At 43.4% G+C, this 23,281-nt stretch overlaps 2 protein-coding genes across 4 annotated transcripts in view; one reads left to right on the top strand and one right to left on the bottom strand.

Annotated features, from left to right (window-relative positions):
* Nucleotides 1–14,990: 14,990 nt before the first annotated feature.
* On the bottom strand, nucleotides 14,991–19,828 carry LOC309526781 (uncharacterized protein). The gene has a single exon (XM_082213019.1). It carries the CDS (start codon nucleotides 19,774–19,776, stop codon nucleotides 16,909–16,911), a length of 2,868 nt encoding a protein of 955 aa, XP_082069145.1. The 5' UTR covers nucleotides 19,777–19,828; the 3' UTR covers nucleotides 14,991–16,908.
* A 697-nt stretch (nucleotides 19,829–20,525) lies between these two features.
* ARHGEF37 (Rho guanine nucleotide exchange factor 37) overlaps nucleotides 20,526–23,281 on the top strand; it is a 43,899-nt gene continuing 41,143 nt past the window's right edge. The window contains exon 1 of one of the 3 annotated variants that reach the window (XM_082213029.1): nucleotides 20,526–20,662. Coding sequence is in view for 2 of the 3 variants with exons in the window: in XM_082213026.1 (XP_082069152.1) it covers nucleotides 22,645–22,660 (16 nt within the window). In the remaining variant the exon portion in view is untranslated. Of the gene's footprint in view, nucleotides 20,663–22,528; nucleotides 22,661–23,281 lie in introns of those variants that run through there. The other 2 variants (XM_082213026.1, XM_082213027.1) reach the window with 2 other exon arrangements.

Raw genomic sequence — 23,281 nt, 5'->3', positions numbered from 1 at the left:
AAAATGCCTCCAGCCCGCGACCGACGCTTCTTCACCGCGCAGAGCACTCTGGGAAACAGGGGAGGAGAAGCGTCTCTCTGCGCATGCGTTTCCCGGAGGGAGGACAAGTAGGAAGTGTGCGTGATCTTAACGGCTTGGAAGGGATCGGCTGGTTTGGCGCATGCGCAGAAAGGCGCGGGTTGTGTCTCTCTCTCTCCCCCCCTTAAAGAGTAGACCCGCCCGTTAAGTACCGTAGGCAACTCTTTGAATTACGCAGTTTTCATCACGCCACACACGGGGTTGGGAGGGGCAGGGGGAGAAAAGAAAGAAAGAAAAGTTTAATATAGCGTATAGTCCAAGAGAGGCTTCTCGAAGTGACTGAAGCAACCGGTTCAAGCCCTTATACTGTAACTGGAATGTGCCAGGTGTGCGGGGCTTGGTCGCTTGCTTTTTATCGCGTTCATTCTGCATGGAATTCGGGGTGGCGTACGTGTCTCTCCCGCCTCCTCATTTAACCCCTACAACAACCCTGCGGGGCGGGTTAGTCTGAGCTTCATGACTGGGTTGGGATTTAAACCCTGGTCTCCCAGGTCTTGGTCCTACACTCTTAACCACTGCACCACACTTTCCATAGGGTCCACACGTCTAATTATGTTAGATGCCCAAGGGAATGGGCGTTGTTGTTTTGTCGTGTCCGACTCTTCGTGACCCCATGGACCAGAGCATGCCAGGCACTCCTGTCTTCCACTGCCTCCCGCAGTTTGAACAAACTCATGTTGGGCATGCAGGAATACGTACAATCCAGAAAACCTTTAGAAAAGCAGGAGGAAAATGCCCAAATTGCAAGGGTAAAATGCAGGTGGAGGGCATCTACACCTATCTGAGTTCTGGGGAAGAAAAGTGTGGCACAAATTATGTACAGTGGTACCTCGGGTTAAGAACTTAATTCATTATGGAGGTCTCTTCTTAACCTGAAACTGTTCTTAACCTGAAGCACCACTTTAGCTAATGGGGCCTCCTGCTGCCTCTGCGCCGCCGCTGCATGATTTCTGTTCTCATACAGAAGCAAAGTTCTTAATCCAAGGTAATATTTCTGGGTTAGCGGAGTCTGTAACCTGAAGCGTATGTAACCCGAGGTACCACTGTATTTATTGCATTGGTCTTCTGAGACACAGCGGTCTCTACACCCGATGGTGGGACATCTATGGCACACAAGGAGCCCTAATTTGGGCCCCAAGAACGTTATCCTTAGTCCATGTCCATCTATACCACGTGTGACATGAGGGGAGGGCATGTAAAGATGTGACTCCCAGCCTAAAGCAGAGTTTGAAGTTAGTGGTAGCTTCCAATCCCTGGGCTTTCAAACCAGTTTGGCAAAAGAATTGGGGTTCGCAGGCACTGGCAGACATCAGCATCTGCAACCCTCAGAGTCTTTGCCTGCGGCGTTGGATTTCAGACCGCATGGGCAAAGGAAAACATGTCACCACCTGAGAAAATGTTTCACCTGTTGTCATTGTGACATCAGATGATTGACAGGTGCACTTTTCAAAATGGGCTGCATGGTTTCTGGAGAGTAGGATTATGTCCCCCAGCTGGAAGCAGTTCTCCACCCTTGTTCTAGGGTCTAGGTGACCTACAATCAAGTTAAAAAACATGCAAAATTGTTTAAAATGTACACCATAATGGAAAATCAATATATAAAACTCCAGGTTCCACAGACAGGGTGAGAAATGTATCAGCATCCAAGAGTAGCACTAGCATAAACCCTTCACACAGCTAGATTAAACTGTATTTTGATAGTTGGAAGAAAAGAAAAATCTTAACTTGGTGCTGAAAAGATTTTGGTGTCAGGGCCAAACAGGTTCATGCTAAATAAGAACTGAGTTAGAAAGAGCAGGAATTCATATTGGTTTCTATTTTGGGGTGCTCTTTTGAGGGATGGGGTAGAGAGGACACACTGAGGCCCAGCAATATCAAAATCTTTGATTTCTTAATTTTCTCACTTCCATTCCTGGGAATAATTTAAAAAATCCTCCTCAGTGTGAACTAAGAAATGACCTGTCCAGACAATGGTTCATTCTACCATACATATGCTTGTCTGTATGTCCTTTTCCAGCCACTCCATTCTAATCCCCCCCCCTCCTTCCTGGCTGCCAGGTATTTCAGCTCTCCACTTCTCAGCATTCCATACCATTGAGTTATTATGGGCTGGCTTGGAGATATATAGAAATATTTACATATTTCAGAATTGTTGTGCGTCCCTCAGGTTTGCCTCAAGTCGGCCAGTGCTTTTCTCTTGTGCATAGCTGTCTTAAGCCCAATACTCATGGGTATTACTGTACAAATACTGGTGCACGTATTTTTCAATATATGTTGGCATTTGTCCTGATAGTTAGCTCAGTGAAACTGAACCGTCTCTGAGCATAATCACATAGCTCCCTTCTTACCCTAAGCAACTAACATCTCGTTTTTGCCCTTGAGTAAGCAAAAACACCTGGCTTTCAAAGTTCTGTCTGCTTGCACTTCCGCTTTTTCACTCTCAAAAGCGTGAGAACACAGGAAACATCTGCCTAATCAAGCAATAGATGACTGGTACAATGCACAGTAAACCATAAGTACATACGGTATTTTGCATGAATATGCCAACAAGAAAAATCTTGACATGAATGGTAGGCCTAGTACTTGAAGCCAAACCAAATGCCTTAATTTGATCTTGAGATATATGTATAACACATAAGCTGTATATAGCAAGTTTCTGGAGTTAGGTTTTTTTCTTTTTGAAAAAGCTGCAGTGGGATGCAAATATAATCAGAGTAGCGATAAAGGGAAGAGTCTATGTAACCTTTTCCCTGTTGGATCGCTTTCCCATCTGTTGGTGAAAGGATTAAGTCTAAGCCAAAATCCTTACCTCCCAGTTTCCCGAAAACATCCCTGCTGAAAATATGGACCAGCTTCCTACTCATTTCTTGGGACAGAAGTAGTTTCCGCCATTTTGTTTTTGAGGGAGGAGCTGCCCTTATCTTTGTTAACCTCATGAGGAGTCCAAATGTTTTCCACGTTTCTTGCTTTTTAATAGTGTCACAGGGCTTTCAGCACTTTATGCAATGCCTTTGGAGTGATGCAGTGTGACAATCCCGTGGTACAGTTGGTCATGGAACTGACTAGAAGTGTGGAAGCCATAGACTTAGTATTAAGTAATGCCCAGGACCTGGTAGAAGATGTAACTAGAATAATATAATTGTAGAGCTGGAAGGGATCATGAGGGTCATCTAGTCCAACCCCCGCAATGCAGGAATCTTTTTGCCCATTGTGGGGCTCAAACCCACAACCCTGAGATTAAGAGTCATATGTTCTACCAACTGACCTATCCGGTTGTTGAACTGATTGGCAACAGTTACCGTAGTGTTAGCAAGTATCTATCTAAATGGACAGCTGCAAAGGAAGTCCTAACACATTCTGCTTCCAAAAGCCTGTTTATTGCGCATTCATACCGATTTGTTTACACAGCGTTTGTGTGAAGGTTACCGTATTTTTCGCCCTATAGGACGCACCGGCCCATAGGACGCACCTAGATTTTTTGGGGTGGGGGAATAAAGGCGCGGGGCTGGGGCAGGGGAAGCTCGGGCTTTCCCCGAAGCCAGCCCCCAGAGCGATGCCGAAGCTGCGTGCAGCTTTGGCATCGCTCTGGGAGCTTGCGGGGCTGGAGGAGGGGGAAGCCCTCTGCCAGCCTTCTAACCAAGTTGGGGGACAGCGGGAAAGGCGTGCTGCACCTCCCGCTGTCCCCCGAGTTTGCAGGGCTGGCGACGGGGAGGAGCAGGTTTCTCCCCCCACCAGCCTTCTAACCAAGTCAGGGGACAGCGGGAAAGGTGCGCTGCGCCTCCCCGCTGTCCCCCGAGCTGGTGGGGCTCTCCAGGCTTCAGCAAAAGCCTGCATTCACCCCATAGGACGCACACACATTTCCCCTTCATTTTTGGAGGGAAAAAAGTGCGTCCTATAGGGCGAAAAATACGGTATATGATATCGGCTGCTTATTAAGCATTCATTCTGACTTGTTTGTGTGGAGACTGTACAACATCATATCAAGCAATTGTTGATATCCATCACTTTCTAGTACATTTGCATCTGTCTTTGCGACCGAAGAACTATGGCAAATATCTGTTCCCGAACAAATGTTACAGAGAATGGAGTCCTCGGAACTGAGGCAAGTTGCAGTGACAAGAGACACATTTCTAGGTCTTATTGACAAATTAAAAGCTGACAAATCGCCAGATGGCATCCACCTGAGAGCTCTAAAATAACTCAAATGTGAAATTGGTGATAGTCTAACAAAACTATAGCGGTGCCTCGCAAGACGAAAATAATCCGTTCCACAAGTCTCTTCGCCTAGCGGTTTTTTTGTCTTGCGAAGCAACCCTATTAGTGGATTAGCGCTATTAGCGGTTTAGCGGCTATTAAAGGCTTAGCGGCTAAAAGGCTATTAGCGGCTTAGAAAAAGGGGGGGAAAGCGAAAAAAATCGCAAGACTCGCAAGACGTTTTTGTCTTGCGAAGCAAGCCCATAGGGAAATTCGTCTTGCGAAGCGCATCGAAAAACGGAAAACCCTTTCGTCCAGCGGGTTTTTCGTCTTGCGGGGCACCACTGTATGTAACTTAAGAGCAGGCTCCATACCCAAGGACTGAAAAATGGCCAAGGTAACACCAATTTTAAAAAAGGAATCCTGGGGGAATCTTAAATATTACATGCCAGTTCACTAAACATCTGTTCTGGTAAAACTGCTATTAATGATAAAAATACCAAGCACATAGAATAATATGCCTTTCTGAAGCAGAACCAGTATGACTTTTGCAAGAGTCTCTCACTATCTCTCTAACTTTGTACAGTTCTTTGAGAGTGTCAACAAGTATATAGATAAAGGTGACCCAGCTGACATTGCATACTTGTTCAAAAAGCTTTTGATAAGAGTCCCTTACCAAAAACTCCTGAGTATGTTTAGCTGTCGCAGAATAAGAGGGGAGGTCCCCTAAATAGACAGTTCTCACAGTGGAGGGGTATAGAAAGTAGAGTCCCCAAAGGAGATGTGTTGAGACCTGTGCTTTTTAACTTGTTCATAAATGATCTAGAGTTAGTTGTGAGCAGTGAGGTCAATGATACCAAATTGTTTAGGGTGGTTAAGCAAAAAGGGATCAAGAGGATCTTACCAAATTAGGTGAATGGGCAGTACAATGGTGAATGCAATTCAGCATAAGCAGGTGCAAAGTGATGCAGATTGGAGCAAATATCTATCTATCTACCATCTATCTCTCATCTTCCTGATTTCACATGTAAGCTAATGAGGCCTGAACTGATGGCGATTCACCAAGAACAAGAACCTGGGGGTATAGTGGATAGCTCAAAGATGTTCCCGTGTGTAGCAGATGTGAAAAAGATGAATTCCACTCAGGTCCTGCTTGTGAACATCTGGTTGGCTACTGTAAGCACAGGATGTTGGACTAGATGGGTATTTGGCCTGATTCAGCTAACGCTTTCTTGTGTTCAAATTGCATTACTCCCTTGGCATTCCAGGAAGTACAGCTGGGTGGAGGCTGCTGAATGCCTACTGCCACTTCCCACTGGCTGCACTTTCCAGAATGGCTTGGCAGCGATGCAATGTGGCGTCATTCCCATGGCATTTCAGTTAGTGCGGCAACAGGAAACTGCAGTGTGCACTGCTGTGAGCTGGGCAGGCCTTTTTAAAAGTTTTTTTAAAAAAACAACCAAGGAAAATAATGGAAAACTCTTAGCCACCTTGTAAGGTTAACTAAGGTAAGCCACAATGCCTTAGAAATTTTGAGAAAATGTATTTCCTCCAGTTTAGGACTCATCCACACAATCACATAAAATGTCTAAAAATCCACATTTTTCTTATCTGAATTGGTCCAAACCTTATCGCTTTGTACTTTCTTAATACTTGGATCAAACTATCCTCCCTGTCCATACTTGTAGGTGTATTTATTTCATTCTTTTCCTATTTGCCTGCCTCTAACCCACCTGAGTTTGACCAAACTGCGGGAGGCAGTGGAAGACAGAAGTGCCTGGCATGCTCTGGTCCATGGGGTCACGAAGAGTCGGACACGACTAAACGACTAAACAACAACAAGCCCACCTATGCACCCACCACCCTTTTTCCTTGATCAAGTGAGCACGCATGAATGAACTTGCATGCATGTTTCGTTTGTCTGTAAACATCCCTCCTTCCTCCCCTCCCACCACAGAGCTGGCCATCAAACACATTGCCAAGAATTGGAGGGGGGCAGGAGGCGAGAGACAGGAGAGGAGTCCCATTCCACTCCCCTCTGGCTGCCTGTCAGAGCTTCTGGGGGATATCCTTAAGTACTTGGGGCTGCAGGCTCAAATCATAAGGGCAGATTGACAGCATGCATTTAAAGGTTCTAGAAACCTTTCACTTTTGTTTGAGTGTGGGTCATTCGCTTTTTGAGAACTTACCTCTTCTGACGCACCTTCCTTTCAATTATTTCTCAGCCCCTGATCTCTACCTGGGCACTCTAAGCTGCTCAGCTGGTAGGAAAAAAAATCCAGGTTGAGGGAAGGTAAGGTGTGGGAGGTAGTGAATGGAGGAGAACGTCAGGCGAACAACAGAGAACTAATTGAGGGACAGAATGGTTACTAGCCACATTAAATGACAATATGAGCAAGCCCTTTTGGGGTGGGGCTGCAGGATTTCCTTTTGTCCCCAACCCAAAGAATGGTTGGAAAAGAGTTCACCAACATGTTTGACTGTGCTCTAGAAAAGATACCACTGCCAGTATTGCTTGTATGTGGAGAGATTTTGAGCATAACAGTAAGGGGGGGGGATTTAGCAGTCCCTTACTTCACCTTCATCATTTCTCCAAACCTTAACATAGCCTTAAATGACTGTTTGCCAATACAGTGGTACCTCGGGTTACAGGCGCTTCAGGTTACATACCCTTCATGTTTCAGACTCCGCTAACCCAGAAATAGTACCTTGGGTTAAGAACTTTGGTTCAGGATGAGAACAGAAATTGCATGGTGGCAGCGGGAGGCCCCATTAGCTGAAGTGGTGTCTCAGGTTAAGAACAGTTTCAGGTTAAGAACAGACCTGCAGAACAAATTAAGTTCTTAACCCGAGGTACCACTGTAGATTAATTGATACAAAACTCCTACTTAGCAAACCTGTGTCTGTAGCATTTCAGGCTGCAGTTGGAGACTTAGGTGACTGAAATGCTCCATACAAAATTTCCCCTCTCTATAAAATACTAGATGTCTGGGAGCAGGTTTCCAACCTAGCCTCCTCCCTGACAAGCTAGATTTCTATATGTAGGGATTTATTTATCTTGTTATTTTTTACTGTGGAGGATTCCATCGTATCAGCTCAACTGCAGTCTGAAGATCTGCAGCACTGCCCAGACATGGCTTTATTACCTCAGCGAGAATAAATCCAGTTGAAACGAGTGATTCATATTCATGACAGGGTGGCCTACTGATCTCATCATAACTTGGGCGCTACTAACCTCTGGACTGGAAGCAATAGTTTGCTTAAGTACAGGTAAGTGCAGTTTGGATTCATGAGCAGATAGTAAAGAGTTCAGCTTCATCGCCGAGCTAACTAGTTTTTCAAAGCCACTTTCATTTTATTCCGTTTTCATTTTATTCCTCCCCATCCTTTACAACATTGCTGTCTTTATTCTCGCAAGAAAACTGCAAGATGGATCCTGCGGAGACATATGGGTAGTTCAGATCAGCCACCTTCATGCATATAGCTAACCTCTTGTGTGCTAGTGGCAACAAGCAAGGCTTTTATTTACATGAGACAACCTTACAGTAACTTCATCATGCTTCTGACATCACCCACATCCTGCTCACCAACTTGAATTAAATATTGTGGGGGACCAGGTAAGCCTTGCCCTGCATGATTGATCAAATGACACTGTACACATACACCATTTGAATGGCAATGCCCATCAACTTTGGGGGCCCCCAGCCCACTCAAATATTTTATTGTGGGGGCCCAAGCCACCATGGCCCTTAGGAGGTGGCTCCTGTCAACATCCACAAAGTTCTTCCATATCCTAGTGAAAGGATCTGCTTATTTCCCCCCCCCTTCTAGAGATAAGTCCTCATACCTGACAGAATGGTACTCCAAAGGATTCCCCAAATCAGCAGGGAAAGCTTATGCCGGGGTGGGAAGCACAGGGGCAGTGCTAAAGAGCAGTGGCCAAAAAGCTCTCATGCAGAGCCTGGGTATCGCTTTGAATCACAACCCTCACTTCTGTTCCTCCTAGGAAATTTCAAAACCGCTTACTCAGGGCTGCCTGTGATTTCCAATCTAAGCTCTTACCAGGTTCATATCCATAGCTTCTGAAATTCTACAGTGTCAGGTGTTCTCAGGTCTTTGTTTAAGGCACTGCAGCAAATCCAGCTGAACTGGAACACACAGGAGGAAGTAGGTCATGCTTGCCTGGAAGTTCTTCATTTTTCTTTTTTTGGCACTTTAGCACCAAAATAGAAACAAGAGCAAAGTGGCGGAGGAAAATTCTTCTGGCTCTGCAGAACATGATTGCTTCCCCCAACCCATGATTGTTTCTGCCTCCCATGCATCTCACTTAATTAGTAACCAGTTTGCATGGAAAGCCTGGTTAGCCAAAGTCTATGGCTACTCTTAAATATTTGGCTTCAGTTATATCTGCTGGATGATGAAAATATTTTTAAGCCTACCTATAACTGAAACACCAGCTTTTTATATTTAAAAAAGAATCGCTCATGTTTGCAAATACATAAGTGAGATTGTTATGTATACAATACATATTATGTATATGTACAGGACGCCACAGGGTGTGTGTGATACAGAGTCTCCAAGCTGAGATACAAAATGCTCCTTTTCCAAGTTTGATTTAAAGCCTGGAGAAAACTGAAGAGTAATCAAGTACTGCTATATCCCTTCATATTGCTATGTCTTTTACTGCTTTGGCAGCAGCCCAATTCTTTGCTAGCAGCTCCAACTGGAATAACTTGTAATTTGCTGTAACCCTGAATGTTGCTGTAACTCTGAATTTTTCTACAGTGCATATCCATGCATGATTGTAGGCTTGTTCCGCCATACTCTTGCAAGGTTATTGTTAGTTCCTGCCATGGGTGTAGCCAGGATTTTTGTTGGGGAGAGCAGGACTTTGGTGGGGGGGCAGAACTTTTATTAGTGGGGGGCAGAACTGACGTGATTGGTCAGATAGTTATTTCTATTGTTTTACTTGATGGGGGAAGCTGTTCCCTGCCCCCTCCCCTGTTGGCTACACCCATGGTTCCTGCATGGCTTTATTTAAAAAGTAAAAGGTCTTCCATGGATGGCTGCTCCAAGTTTTAATATCCTTGTTGTGTCTGATAATCTTAGTCTGTTTAATGGGGGCTGGACGTTTTTAATGTATTAATTTCCACCCCTTGATCTTAATGGGTTTTTTCGGTGTTTTGTAGGTTGTGCTGAGTTACACTGGCAGGAAAAAGTAACTAATCAATGTATTAAATAATAAAAATATAGAACATCTGTTCATGCATCTGTACTTCTTTTTAAATACCTTTATATGCTTCCCACTTAAATTTAGGCTTCCTTCCTCTTTGTACCTTGTCAGGTACATCAAGGAGGCTCAGGCCACAATCCTAGCCACCCTTTCGTTGGAGTAAGAACACTGTGGGACTTACTCTCAAGTCAACGTGTTATAAGATTGCTTTGTTAGAGAGATTAATGTTAAGTGCTCAACTTCAGCTTTTAAAAAATACATTGAGTTATATTTGGCACCTCAGATTGCTTGCTATTTTGAGACTGCTTAATTCTCTCCTCAGAGACATAATGGGCTGAATGTGGAGTGGAATGGTGGAGTCCCCCCCCCTCAATTTCCTTAATACAGAACCACTTTATATTTCTTTGGCAGGTCTAGACCAATGTACTTTGATGTATCTTCATGTCCTTGATCGGCAAACAGCCTCTCTGAATTGCATTGGCAATATGCATGCCATGCAGTTAACTTCTGCAGATGCCTTCCTGCTGGGAGTTATCAAATCAGCTGTTCTAATTTAGCACTGCACCGTGATGCTGGTAAGGATTTTCCAGCCCAACTATCTTGGTTGTCGTTTTTTATTTGTCCTCGCTTTTGCTCTCATCCTCCAGCAGTTTCTACCCTCCAGAGAATTGCTCGTTGCTGAGGAGGACTTGATATTTTTCATTTATTTGTACTTCCCCCTGCTTCGCATGTGTGCTAACTGTCCCTAATCTCCCAAAAGAAAGCTGGCACAAGAATACAGTTTTAGGAGCCACCAAAAATGGCTTTTCATTGATGTTTGTGATATCTCTGGTACATAATCTCCCATGATAGTTTTGTTGCTAAGTGAGGTGCTCTTTTGTCATAATGCCCTCTTGTTCTTCTTTGGATTGCGATGTGCAAATGGTTTATGGCTGAGAAGCACACAAAGCACTTCTAGCTTTCTTTTATGGGTGCTTTTTATGAGATCTGAGCCGTTTGGAAGCTTGAGTCATGCCTACTTGGAGAATCAGGAAAAACAGGTCTCCACCTAGGTGCCTGCAAGTAGACCATATATGGGTATTAAAAAGCAAGCAGTGAACATTCTTGCTCCAGATTTACAATGTTGTATAATGCTGCCACCTAATGGATACCTGCATTATTGTTTGAATAATTTCTGTTGATATATGGATATAATTGCCATGAAACCAACCCTCCTTGCCCCAAGTGACTTAAATCCTTATCTGGGGACCAGGACTATAAAGAAATCACTTCAACTCAACGTTTTTGGAGTCAATGTTGCAATATTAGCGAAGTGAATCTGAGAATGCATTCAAAATCAGGTTGGCAGAATAGTTAAGCATTTGCATGTGTGCTTTCCCCCCACGAATCAGCCCAGAGGACAAAGATCCCACAGAATGTTGCTATGGATTGAATGAGCACAACACATGTGGGGGAGTCCTTGAACCACATTCTTGTTCACACATGGATCGCAGTCACCTGGTTCAGCAGTAAAGCAGTATTATCCACGCATAACCTTATATTTACAATAGTGAAAGACTTCTCAGGAACTAGCTTCCTTAAAACATTTCCTCCTTCATGCATGCTTGTATTCCCAGTACACCTCTGCATGCTCATGCAAACATTTGAAATAGCACTGAGTGTGCTGTGTGATGTGGCCACGATTCTGACATGCTGTGGAAATGTGGATATAAATTATGCTCAGACCCTCCAAGTGTCCCTATTTCCCAGGAACAGTCTCGGATTTACAGAAGCCATCCCTGTTTCTGATTTGATTTTGGAATGTCCCACTTTTCATTAGGATGTCTATTTTCACTGAAGAAAAGTTGGAGGGCATTATGTGACCTCTGATCCAAGGCGAGAAGTAGCGATACAACATTTAGAAAATATCTGAAGGCAGCTCCAGTATAGGAAAGGTTTTTTTAAAAATCTTTCATGTTTATTATGTTTTTATATATTTTGGAAGCCATCCAGGGTGGCTGGGGCAACCCAGGCAGATAGGCAGGGTATAAACATGATGATGATGACCATGATGATGATGATGATGAAATAGGACATCCCTATTTTCATCAGAGAAATGTTGGAGGGTAGGATTACGCTTCCCGAATTGCTTATCAGTGAGCAGGTTCATGAGCATATTCCTATTTGCAGAATGCCGTTGGGATGCTATACCTTGAGAGGTAAGCAACAAAAGAGAAGTTACCATTCAATGATCTCCGCAAAATAACAATAATTGGCTATTACTTCCTACCTGTCTCTTTGTGTGTGTGTGCATTGTTGCATCCAGTCTGGCACTGCAGCAAACACAGGACTCCTATGATTTGGTCCACCAACAGCAGGAGGAGTTGAGTGGTAACTTCTCCTGTCTCTTAATTTTGTGGCCCTCCTTGAGCAATATACAGCTGGGACCTTGCTCCCCCACTCCCACGACCCAGGAAAGGAGCCACAGAAACCGCAAACTGGAGGGATGAGCCTGGAATTCCTGCCCTTCGAGCCTTTCTATGGCTCCCCTTTGGCATCAGTTTCCTATGTATGGTCCACACATGTGACCAATGGACCTACCTTCAAGTCATGATTGGCTTCTGACTTGGAGGAGAGTGGTCATATATTGCTCCAGTTGATGCTGACTCCTGGAACTTTCCCATACAGAACCCACAAGGAGATTTCCAAAGAAAATTAATGGAACACTGTCACCTCCGTGGGAATATGTTAGAGGTGGTGGTGAGGATCTGTGTATCCCAAAATATTAGCCTAGAATGTGTCCTCCTAGGTGTTTGTTTTGAATAAAATCAGGAAAGTGATATATGGGTCACCCAATAAAACATCTTTCTTGCTTCCTTGGGAGCCTCAGTACAGTCCCAGCTGCAATTCAATTATTTCTGCCCATTGTCTGGGATTTTCCATGCTTTGATCATTCTGTCTATACAGCCAAATATGTCCAAACCTCTGCTGTATCGCTCAGAGGTCTGAAATGAGCCTAACAGAGCAAGTGGCCTACCATCTTTATAGTACAGCACTGGCAGCAGAAAAACCCAGAGAAGAGAAACACACAATAATTATGTCTGTTTAGCACCAACAAAAGAAGGGACTTTCAGGTTTGGGCTGGCTCTTTATTTCCTCTCTAGACCATGGTGCTGCTTAAGGTATTTATCACTATGCTTGCAATGACAAATCCCTGCTAAACCCTTAGAGCTGGGTCAAAAGCCACAGAAGTCATGGAATGGTAGAGTTGCAAGGGGAAACCTAGGGTCATCTAGTCCAACCTCAAACGACGCAGAGCCATGGCTAAAAGCCATGAAGGAATCTCAAATTGTATGTGTCATTCTCCCTTAAAGCAGCTCAAATGTAACTAAAGAAAAAGCAGCATCTGTGTGCTTTCTTCATGTTTGTACAGTTTTGAGCATTTTAAAATAGTTTATTTCACTTCTTCTTCTTAAGGAAAAAAAAAGATTTGGCATCCAGCGCTGCTGTTCTGCTTGCACAAGAGACTTTCACTTGCACAGCAGAACTTCCCCTCTTCTTCACTGCAGTGTGTGTGCCCCCCCCCCCGAACCAACCCTCTGGAACAGCTTTTGGGGACTTGCAAGGAGAGGAGAGGAAGGGGGAATCCTGTTGCATGAGCAGATCCCTGCTCACACAGCATTGGCTACAACCCAGTATTTTTTAGGACAAGTGCCTTTCTGCTGTACAGGGTTGGTGTTCATAAAAAATGCAGTAATACATCAAAAGTGGGGTGAACCGAAGCAACTTTGTTGCCTGTGCCCAAGTTAGAACACTTCCTCTCGATGTATGCTTGTGTTTTCTTTCTTGTGAAAGATGTGCATTTCCCATCACACACACTGGAGCACATCGCTTCTGTGTGTTTTTGTTCAAAGGTGAGAGACAGCTTTCCTCTTGCAGCAAAACCAGGTATCGTATTTCTCGCTCTATAAGACGCACCAGACCACAAGACACACCTAGTTTTTGGAGGAGGAAAACAAGGAAAAAAATATTCTGAATCTCAGAAGCCAGAACAGCAAGAGGGATCGCTGCGCAGTGAAAGCAGCAATCCCTCTTGCTGTTCTGGCTTCTGGGATAGCTGCGCAGCCTGCATTCGCTCCCTAAGACGCACACACATTTCCCCTTCCTTTTTAGGAAGGAAAAAGTGAGTCTTATAGAGCAAAAAATACAGTAGTTTACCTGAACCAACGCTCTTGTGTCCTAGGTTGCCTACTGTACATTACGTCTGCTCAGTGCTTTTTTTCTTTAAAAAAATGTTTAGGGGTACACTCATTCCATCTGAGACTCACAAAACACCGTGACAGCAAATGCAGCCACCACCGGGGGTAGCAATGGAACTGACGATTCACCATGTTAGAGAAGAAACTTAAAATTTTAACTTTTTCAGTTTCTTCTCCCGTTAGATTCACAAAATGTTTAGGGGTATGCGTCCCCCTAAAAGCATTGCCTCTGCTAGCCCAGCACCAAGAGCCCCCCAGCTACTGCCTTGCTATGGCTACCAAATCGTACAGCATCTCTGCTCGGATTTCTAAGTTTCACATTTTGGAGCTGGCATAATAGGGTGAGATAATTATCAGTGCCACTGCAGGAACCTTAAAAAACACCACCACCATGCACATGCTTTTGCATGTGGGACCTTGTATTTCCCATGCTGCTTGCAGCTGAGTAGTTCTCTATAAAATTAGCTCTGGATGACTGCATTCACAGACTTTGCAGGATATTGCTTTCAGGACACCCATTCTGTGCTAGCATGCGCAAGCAACCTCTCCACTGCCCCCTCCCCCTTGCCATGCCATTATGTCAGCACTCTGCCCTTTATACAAGGGCACAGCCCCTACTAATAACTTCAATTCTGAAGTAGATCTGTGGCTTTCCTGTGACCTTGGCTGGTGCATTACTACAGGAGACAGGAGCTTGTTTATGAGGCTACTTTAGAGCTGCCTGTTGTGCTTTTGGCTGCAGATGAAGAGAAGGGTTTATGCTGTTAGAAGTCAAATGGTACACAGTGAAATGTAGGGACAGAATTCAGAGATAGCTAAATAGTAAACGATGGACTTCAAAATTTGCAGATCTCCATATTTTTTCAGTGCGGTCCTGCAATCGGCTAATCATGTGTACAAAAAGGCAAAAGTTTGCACAATTTCCATATATTAGTGGAAATAAAATTATGTTTAGGGAAATGGCTTGCATCCAAAAATGTGACCATTAGGAGAAATGAGCACTAGAATGCTGACAAATTTTCATGAGGACATAAAAATAATAATCTCATACTGTTGTGGAAATGTGACAACTGGCTTTAAGATTGAAAAAATGAGAAACAGAGAGAATCCAAAACTGTGTTTGAATGTCCTGCCCTCTGGTGATTTCTAGGATTCCCTCATGCCTGTCAGATGTTGTGCCAGAGATTCCCATTATGGTGTGCCCCAGCCCACAGTTTGGGAGTCACGTCTTAAAGAAAACAGACAAAGAGCCTCAAAACTTTAAAAATGCAGCAGCACAATATAAACAAAAAGCATTACACAGAAATGAAACTGGTAAAAGTTAATATGAAACAGCAAAACCGTTCAGCAGCACCAGTTGTTATTACCTGCCCTTCCCCCAGCAGGTCCCAGGGTGAGTTACAACAATTTAAAATTCAATATTAAAAAGAGTTGAAACAAATTACAGCCACAGGAATAGGCTGGGTGCTGAAAACACATATTTCAAGTGTCAGAGGCCAAGGTAAAGCAGTGCATCTTCAGCATAGATAGTTTCCAAACTATATAACGACTGTGCCAGATTCACCTTTGTGGGAAGCAAGGGTGCCAATTTGAACAAACTATTGGGGGGGAGGTAAGCCCTGCCTCACATAATTAGTCACATGATGGGCCACACCCACACCATTTGAATGGCAATGCCCATCAACTTGGGGGGTGCCCCCCTCAAATATTTTATGGGGGGGGCTGAAGGGACCTTGGCCCCTAGGAGTTGGTTCCTATGGTGCGTGGGGAATTCCATAGACCAGGAGCTGTGCAATCAGCTTGAATTTATCCCCAAAGCACTTTGGAATAAGTGCTTTGTAGTGCATATGGTTCAACTAGACCTACTTTCTGCCCCCAGAAACAACAGATTATATATCTACCCCAAATATGCAGAAAGTAGCATGAGATTTTCACCCCTCTCTCATCCCTGCTGATTAGGAATTATTGTTAGATCCAAACAGGTAGCTTTTATGACTCCTAGACAAAGTTTCTTTTTCCAATCAATATTGCCACCCCCCTTGTTTTGGAAGATCCCAGAGCAAAGGTTTGGTCACCTAACCATTTGCCCTTGTGATGTTTTACCTTTCTACCCCCGCTTGGATCTTCTGTATCACATTTACACCTGGGTGTTCCTTTTTCAGGATTGCTTCTACTCTAGAGCGCTTCATGGTGGATCCCATGCAATTACCTTTAAAGCAGGCGGCACTATAGCCATAGCTGGGGGGAAATGGCACTTATCTGAGATGACAAGAGGAGGGAAGGAGAACATGGTGGTATGCTTGAGAATTAATTGCACGGCACATTCATCTCTCAACAGAAGAGAACAACAAGAACAACAGCAGACTTTGGTAAATAAAGTTGTGTGCAGCCAAATATTTTTGAAGATACAACTTTAGTAAAAGGTTTATAAAAACCTGAAGTATATGCCCTCCTGTATATCATAATTCCATGCAGGAACAGAAAGGATTTTGTTAATTTTATTTTGGCATTGTCATGCTGGCTGGCAATGTGATTCTTTTGTAACTCTAGTTCCCATTTTATTCTACTTTCAATCTTTTGTGAGTATCTGTGGGTTGGTCTCCTTTTAGAACAAAATATGGTCTAGGAACATATGGTACGATGGCAGTTTAGGAGTGTCATTGTTTAGATATTATTTACCCACCACCTACAGTCGCCAGACTATTGCTACACATGTCCTTTCCTCGCCTGCCCACCCAGAGAGGTGGAGGTTTACTCAGAAGTAAGTCCCTCTGTGTTCATGGGGATTATACTCAGATGCACAGGATTGCAGCCTGTAATCCTATGCAAACTACTTGGGAGTAAGACCATTGAACATAGTGGCAATTGCTTCTAAGTAGTATGCATAGGATCAGATTGCAAGTTTGGATTTGCAGGAATCTCGTATCCTGCTCAAACCATTTCCCCACCACCACTGAATGCCACACTCTTCAGCTATATTTTTTCCACATCTATTATTCCATGAAAGAAAAAGTTTCATCGCAACTGGCCTTGTGAAACATACCTGATGGGGACAGAATGGTGGCTGTCAGTGCCAGTGGCTATTGTTGTTATCTGTTTGTAATGCCACTATATAAATGAGGTATAATATACATACAAGGCATTTCCCCCCACAGACTACTTCCTTTATGGCACTTCATCCGAAGCAAATCTAGGCAAAATGGGGTGTTCCTCTTCTTTTCCTTCACCTGTCTTCATAGCCATATCAAGCTTTTGCCAAAACAATGCAACTTTCTTCTCATCCTGGGGCCATTTGAGATATGTCTTCTTCCTAATAAGTTTTCTCATTCTATGGTAGGGTGATAAGTACTCGCTGGGAATGTCCTCCAGAAAAATGAGAATCAGGACATCCTTGTTTTCATCAAAAAGGCGAAAGCTGGCCACCTGGATCTCCTTGGAGCACCACTCACTTTCCAGGTAGTGGCGACTTATGATACAAATGGTTTTCCTGCTCATGTAGATGTTGTTTACAATATTTTCCAGGATGGACCGTCCTGGCTCAAAGTCTCGGTGATGAAGACAGAGCTTCCAGTGATACTGGTTTTCTAGCACTGGCAGAAGGTCATTTATCACCCACTCTTCATTGTGTGTGTTGTAAGAAAGGAAGGCGTCGTAAGCATAACCCATGACTCGCTCCTTCCTTTTTTCCCTTTTGTCAATGAAATATGCAAGTAGTAGGTGGTAACTGTAGATCATGTGCAACCTCCACTGATAAATGAAGCAGACGAGCATCAGTAAAATTGCTGCAGATGTGTTTGTGATATACAGGATAAACCCATAGTCAATTATGCAAGAAGACGTCTCAAAGGTCCACAATTTCTGCCCCTTTTGTGTTGAAGGGGAAGCACAGATGTACTGGTAGAAATGGAGCACCTGAGTTTTAGGATCCTTTAGTGACCAGTTGAGGAACATTTCATTACTACAGGAACAGGCAAACGTATTTTCCCTGAGATCTAGAAAACGAAGGGCAGGCAAAGCTCTTATTTGCTCTTTTGTGATAACGTCTATTTGGTTTTCAGCTCCTCTGAAAAGAGTTAACTTGGATAGGTTGCCATGGGAAACAAAGCTGAGTGAATTTAGTCCGTTTTTATTGAGGTGCAGTTCCCTCAGGTTTGGTACAGGCCAGAAGAGCATATTGCTGACATTGTTAAGAGAATTATCACTCAAATCAAGCTCTTCAAGCGTAGGGGTATATTTAAAAGTCTTGGGATCCAAAAAAGATATTGCCAAGTTGCCTGCGTGGATTTGCACAATGGACTCCAGTCCTTGTAAGAAGTTAACTGGAAAATTTTCAAGTCCGTTATGACGTTGGCTGTTTATATTAAATTTGTTTAAGGACCTTAGCAGTTTAAAGGGAGGATTGGCAAGCATTTTGGAGGACTTGTAACTGATATAATTGTTAAAAAGGTCTAGGTCTACTAAAGAGCTTAAACCTTGAAATAGCCCTTCCTGGAAAGTTTCTTTGGTGATCTTGTTGCTACCAAGAACAAGGCTCTGCAGGTTACTCAAACCTTCAAAGGCTCCAGGTTCTATAGCAGCAATCTGATTGTCTGCCAGGTTAAGAACCAGCAGAGAAGTAAGATTCTTGAAAACGTCTTTTTTTATCGAATCCAGTTTATTTTGCCTGAGTATCAGGGTTTCCAGATTCTTTAAGCTTCCTGGGAAAGGTTCGTTGATTTCTGTTAAAAGATTTATTTCAAGATTCAGTTCTTGCAAGCTGTGTAGGTCACCGAAGATATCTGAATGGACATGAGAGATACGGTTTCCAGTGGCATAGAGACTCTTCAAATTATTTAGATGGGCAAAGTCATCTGGAAGAATTCTATAGATCTTGTTAAAACTAAGATCCAGGCATTCTAATGATGGCATGTTAGAGGTAGCATTTGGCACCATAGTGAACTTGTTGTTTGCCAAAGAAAGAAGTTTCAAAGAATGCAAGGACTGAAACAGTGTCATTGGCAGCACTTTCAGCTTGTTAAATGCCATATTCAGATACCTTAGATGTGTGCAGTTTTCAAAGGCTCCTTCATTAACACTTGTGAACGAATTGTGCTGTAAGTTAAGAGTCTCAACATTTCCATGCCTTAGACATACCTGCTCTATAAGTCCATCTGTTTCAGTCAGGTGTAACTGGTTTAGGTGGATAGCCTCTAGCCAGGTGCAATTGATCATTTGGAGCACCTCTGAGATAGCTGGTGGTTTCATAGCTATACCTCCTAAAAATAATGTCTTTAAGCCTTTTAGGAAGCAAGGGTCTTGTATCAACCATACAATGGAGATATTAGGGATAGAGAAGGATAAATCAAGTGAAGAAAGGCTTTGTAAAACTGGAGTTGTGACATCAATGAGAGAAATTGGGTTATGAGATGCATCCAGTTCACGAAGCTGCTCAGGTACACTAATGATCTGTTTGGTTGAGAAATTCTGCAGATCATTGTCTTTGATGTGCAGTTCCTGCAAGGATTCCACTTTAAACACAGCATGCATAGCATTCATGGTATACAATCTGTTTGAAGATAAATCAATTACCTTTAATTTCTCCAAATGGGCAAAGGCATAAGGTTCAATCTTGAGTATTTGATTGCTGCCAAGCATCAAGACCGTGAGATTTGTAAGCCCATCAAACATGGAGCTGGAGAGAAGAGTCAGCCGGTTTGCAGTGAGGTTCAAGAACTCCAGGTAGCTTGTGTGTATGAAAGCACCTCCTTCGATGTGTTCTATTTTGTTCTGAGAAATGTTCAGAACTTGAAGGTGACCCAAGTTTCTGAAGTCAGTCCTCCACAGACTTCTGATTTTATTCTCAGACAAGTCCAAAGCATCAACTTTGCCAGGTAGGTGGGTTGGGACATTTTTCAAGTTCCTGTTGTAGCACAGAACTTTTGTTCTGTTCCCCAAGACTTCATGCACCTCACATTTCTCAAATGAGTAAGGTGTCACCTTTTGGTCTTGGCTGAAGAAAAGGAGCAGTGTTGATACAAGCCTCAGAGAAAACATCCTCCTTGTTGTGTAACTGCTCCCAGTGAGTTTGAGAGCAAAATGGGTAAATTGACACTGTGAAATATGTGCATTGCTGCATCGGAAATTCAGCTACTTACAAAATGAGAAGAAATGTTCCAAATGTGGAACATGAAAGTGCTGGCTCATTGGAGATGTGTACAGGAAGAAAACGGAACTGGTATGGCCAACTAGTTTCCAAGCCTTACTATAATTCAGTTGAAGCATGTACAACTGAATCATAGAATCATAGAGTTGGAAGTGACCATGAGGATCATCTAGTCCAACCCCCTGAAGTGCAGGAATCTTTTGCCCAAGGTGGGGTTCAAACCCACAACCCTGACATTAAGAGTCTCATGCTCTAACAATTATTGTTGTTTCCTTGTTTGCCAGAGCAATTTGTTTTACACATTTCTTAGTTGCTTGATGCTGTCATATGTAGATGTGTGGTGCGATCCTATGCATGCCTTCTCAAATTCAAGTTCTTGAGTTCAGTGGGGCTTACCTCCAAGCGTGTATAGCATTCTAACCCAAACAAAACATTTGGTTTAAGGTGCACCTTCCCAGCAAGAACCAATGATTTGTATGTACGGCAGGGACACAGCCTCTTAGGACACACGTAAACATCTTTAAATTGCATCAGCACAGGTGAGGGAATGTTTCCAGCAGAGCTTGTGCTCAAACAGGCTCAGCAAGATTTTCTCTCTCTCCTTCATAATGCGTTCTTTGCAAGCCTTCCATTCCAGACTTTTCAGCCAATCAGGAAAAGCAGAGATCAGATACCGCAAACTGAAAGCGACTCCCAGAGACTGGCGTCTTAGCAAATGTGGAGCAAAACATGGATGGTTAAACAGTGGAGATAACAGAAAAGAAGAGCACAACTAAGGTAAGCATCTGCCTGTATATATGTTTTCAAAGCTTTGGCTGTAAATAAAATGCTCCAAAGGCGCTTACAGACTGATGCTTTTTTGGGGTGGGATTCAGTCCATAGCTTTCAGCCTTCCCTTTTTTTGCTGGAAATTCCCTTATTCCAGTGCCGCTTCCCGCTGCTGTCCCAGATTGTTAGATATCCCGTAGACTGTCCCCAGGACAGGTGAGGCTGCTGATCCCTTATTTTCGAGGCTGCTGATCCCTTATTTTCAAATCTGAAAGTTGACAGCTATGATTCAGTCGCATACCAGCAAACTGAGGCTGTGTAGTAAAGTCTGACTGGGAGCTTTTGCACAACAAACCTGTTCCCCCCTAAAGATGGCAGTTTTTGCAATAATGAAAGTGATGCGAAGATGCACTCAAAAGTGTGGGATGGTGTCATCTAACTTCCCTGCAAACAAATCAGAATGAATGCTCAATAAGCAGGTTATCTGGAATTGACCCAAATTTCTGACACGTAGTGATGGAAATATTGACAGCTGCACAAATTAGAGGTAGGGGGTGAAATAATGTTTTCCAGGATCCGAGTTGAAGACAGGGATGTTCTATTAGCTCATTGCATTTCTTAAAACTTAAATCATTGAAGTTTGCCCCAACCACATTTTACCTTTTGCAGAATAGTCCTCTACGGTTTATTCAACACCAGTGGTGTATCATCCAGACATAAGGCCATGTTGTGTATTCTGCAAAATGTTCTTGACACCATTATTGGTGGGTTTGTTCTGCTTTAGTTTGTTCTGTGATACTTTTGTGATGCTATCACACAATTGCTGTGTGAAGCGGCTATTGTACAACAAAACTGGGATGAAAATAAGCCAAAACTTTTGTAGTACAGGACTTCAACAGGAAGTTATGGGATATGTACTGACTGGAAATGAAGCAGTGTGACTTCCCTAAAACAATTGCACGTGCAAGTAGTATGGAAAAAAGGATTGCCTTATGAATGCACATTAAAAAGGACTCGGGCCCATAACAGTTGAGGCAAGAGAGGCAGTCTTGCTATGGTGGAAGAATGTATGCTTCAAGCAAAGGTTGAGTAGATGCTTCCCGCCCCCGTCCCCCTGGAATCGGGAGTGTGGAGCTGCCAGAACACTTCCCACTTGCACATCCTGAAACAAGACCAAAGAAGAGGGGTGTCTCCAGACTATCAGACTTTTGCAGGAGGGATTCAAGTGCAAACTGGAACTAGGTTTGCACATTTAAAGTGCTCTGTCTCCCTAGCGCAACAAATCCACTTTTCAAAAGACCTGGGGTTTTTTTTTTTGCCGTTTGGAAAGTGGAGAGGAAATACATTGAAAAGCGTGCGATGAACTAATGGCAGATAAGACGTGTAAACACACCACGGCACATGTGAATGAGGACAAATGCAGGATGCCTGTTCATTGTCATATTACCACGCTTTAAGCAAATTGGAACGGATGCTCAATAAAGGTTGGATATAACCTAACCACCACTCCATGTAAGCTTTGTGCAAGTAAATCAGGATGAAGCTCAGTAAATAGGTTGGCTGGAGGTGGAATTAAAGCAAAATGCTGCTGAAGGAGGGGGCCTAGCCTTCATTTTTAATGGGTTACATGAGCATTCACCGTCTTAGGCAGCATGGTGAGAGAGCATTTAGTCTCCAAAAACTAAAGATGTTCAACCATCACTTGGGGGAAAAACAAAACCCTTTCAACATTAATGAGCAGAGCTGGGTAGTTATGCCACCGATGTCACTACAAAATAAATAGGCAATGAACTGGCCCAGCCACATACCATGCGGCAGTCACTATCCAAACACATCAGCTGGGGAGGGGACAAGACATTGCCAGTAACAAGATGTTGCCAGTTGAACAATGGGAAAATGTGATATATTTCCAAGAGAAGCATTACTTTCGGGGGCTATCTAATTTTAATGTATAAAATAATTACCTGAATCTTTGCAGCAAATGAGTGAGAATGCTTCATGGGCAAGGTAAGCATTAAATTGGCACTAGCCTAAGGAATGGTCTGCCGTTCTTCTACCACTGAAACTAAGCTTCGGTGGCAGGCAGGGGCGAAACATGACCACACATTTCACAGCGGGGATGATGGTGAAGTTTCCAAGAGTGCTATTTGCTGATTTCTTGCATATCAAATAAACAACATAGGAAGCGGCCTCCTATCAAGACAGACCGTTGGTACATCAGTCACAGTACTTTCTAAACTAGCTGGTGGAGACTGTCTGCGGTTTCAGGCAGGGTTTTCCCCAGCCCTATCTTGGGACACCAAGGTTTGAACCCAGGACCTTTGTTTGTTTGTTTGTTTAATTATTTTACAAAGTTGTTATTGTCATTCACCAGATCTTAACCTATTACAGTACAGTGGTACCTCAGGTTAAGAACTTAATTCGTTCTGGAGGTCCGTTCTTAAACTGAAACTGTTCTTAACCTGAAGCACCACTTTAGGTAATGCGGTCTCCTGCCGCCGCCACACAATTTCTGTTCTCATCCCGAAGCAAAGTTCTATTTCTGGGTTAGCAGAGTCTGTAACCTGAAGCGTCTGTAACCCAAGGCACCACTGTATTTGTAAGAATGGATTCCAAATATCATTGAAT

This window comes from Podarcis vaucheri (assembly GCF_965113315.1).
Source record: "Podarcis vaucheri genome assembly, chromosome: 2".
Taxonomy (NCBI): Eukaryota; Metazoa; Chordata; class Lepidosauria; order Squamata; family Lacertidae; genus Podarcis; species Podarcis vaucheri.
The sequence above is the reverse complement of the archived record's forward strand: the minus strand, read 5'-3'. Positions and strand labels throughout refer to the sequence as shown.

Excerpts from the sequence above, each read along its gene's own strand:
- LOC309526781 (XM_082213019.1), bottom strand. The coding sequence starts at position 19,776 with ATGTTTTCTCTGAGGCTTGTATCAACACTGCTCCTTTTCTTCAGCCAA.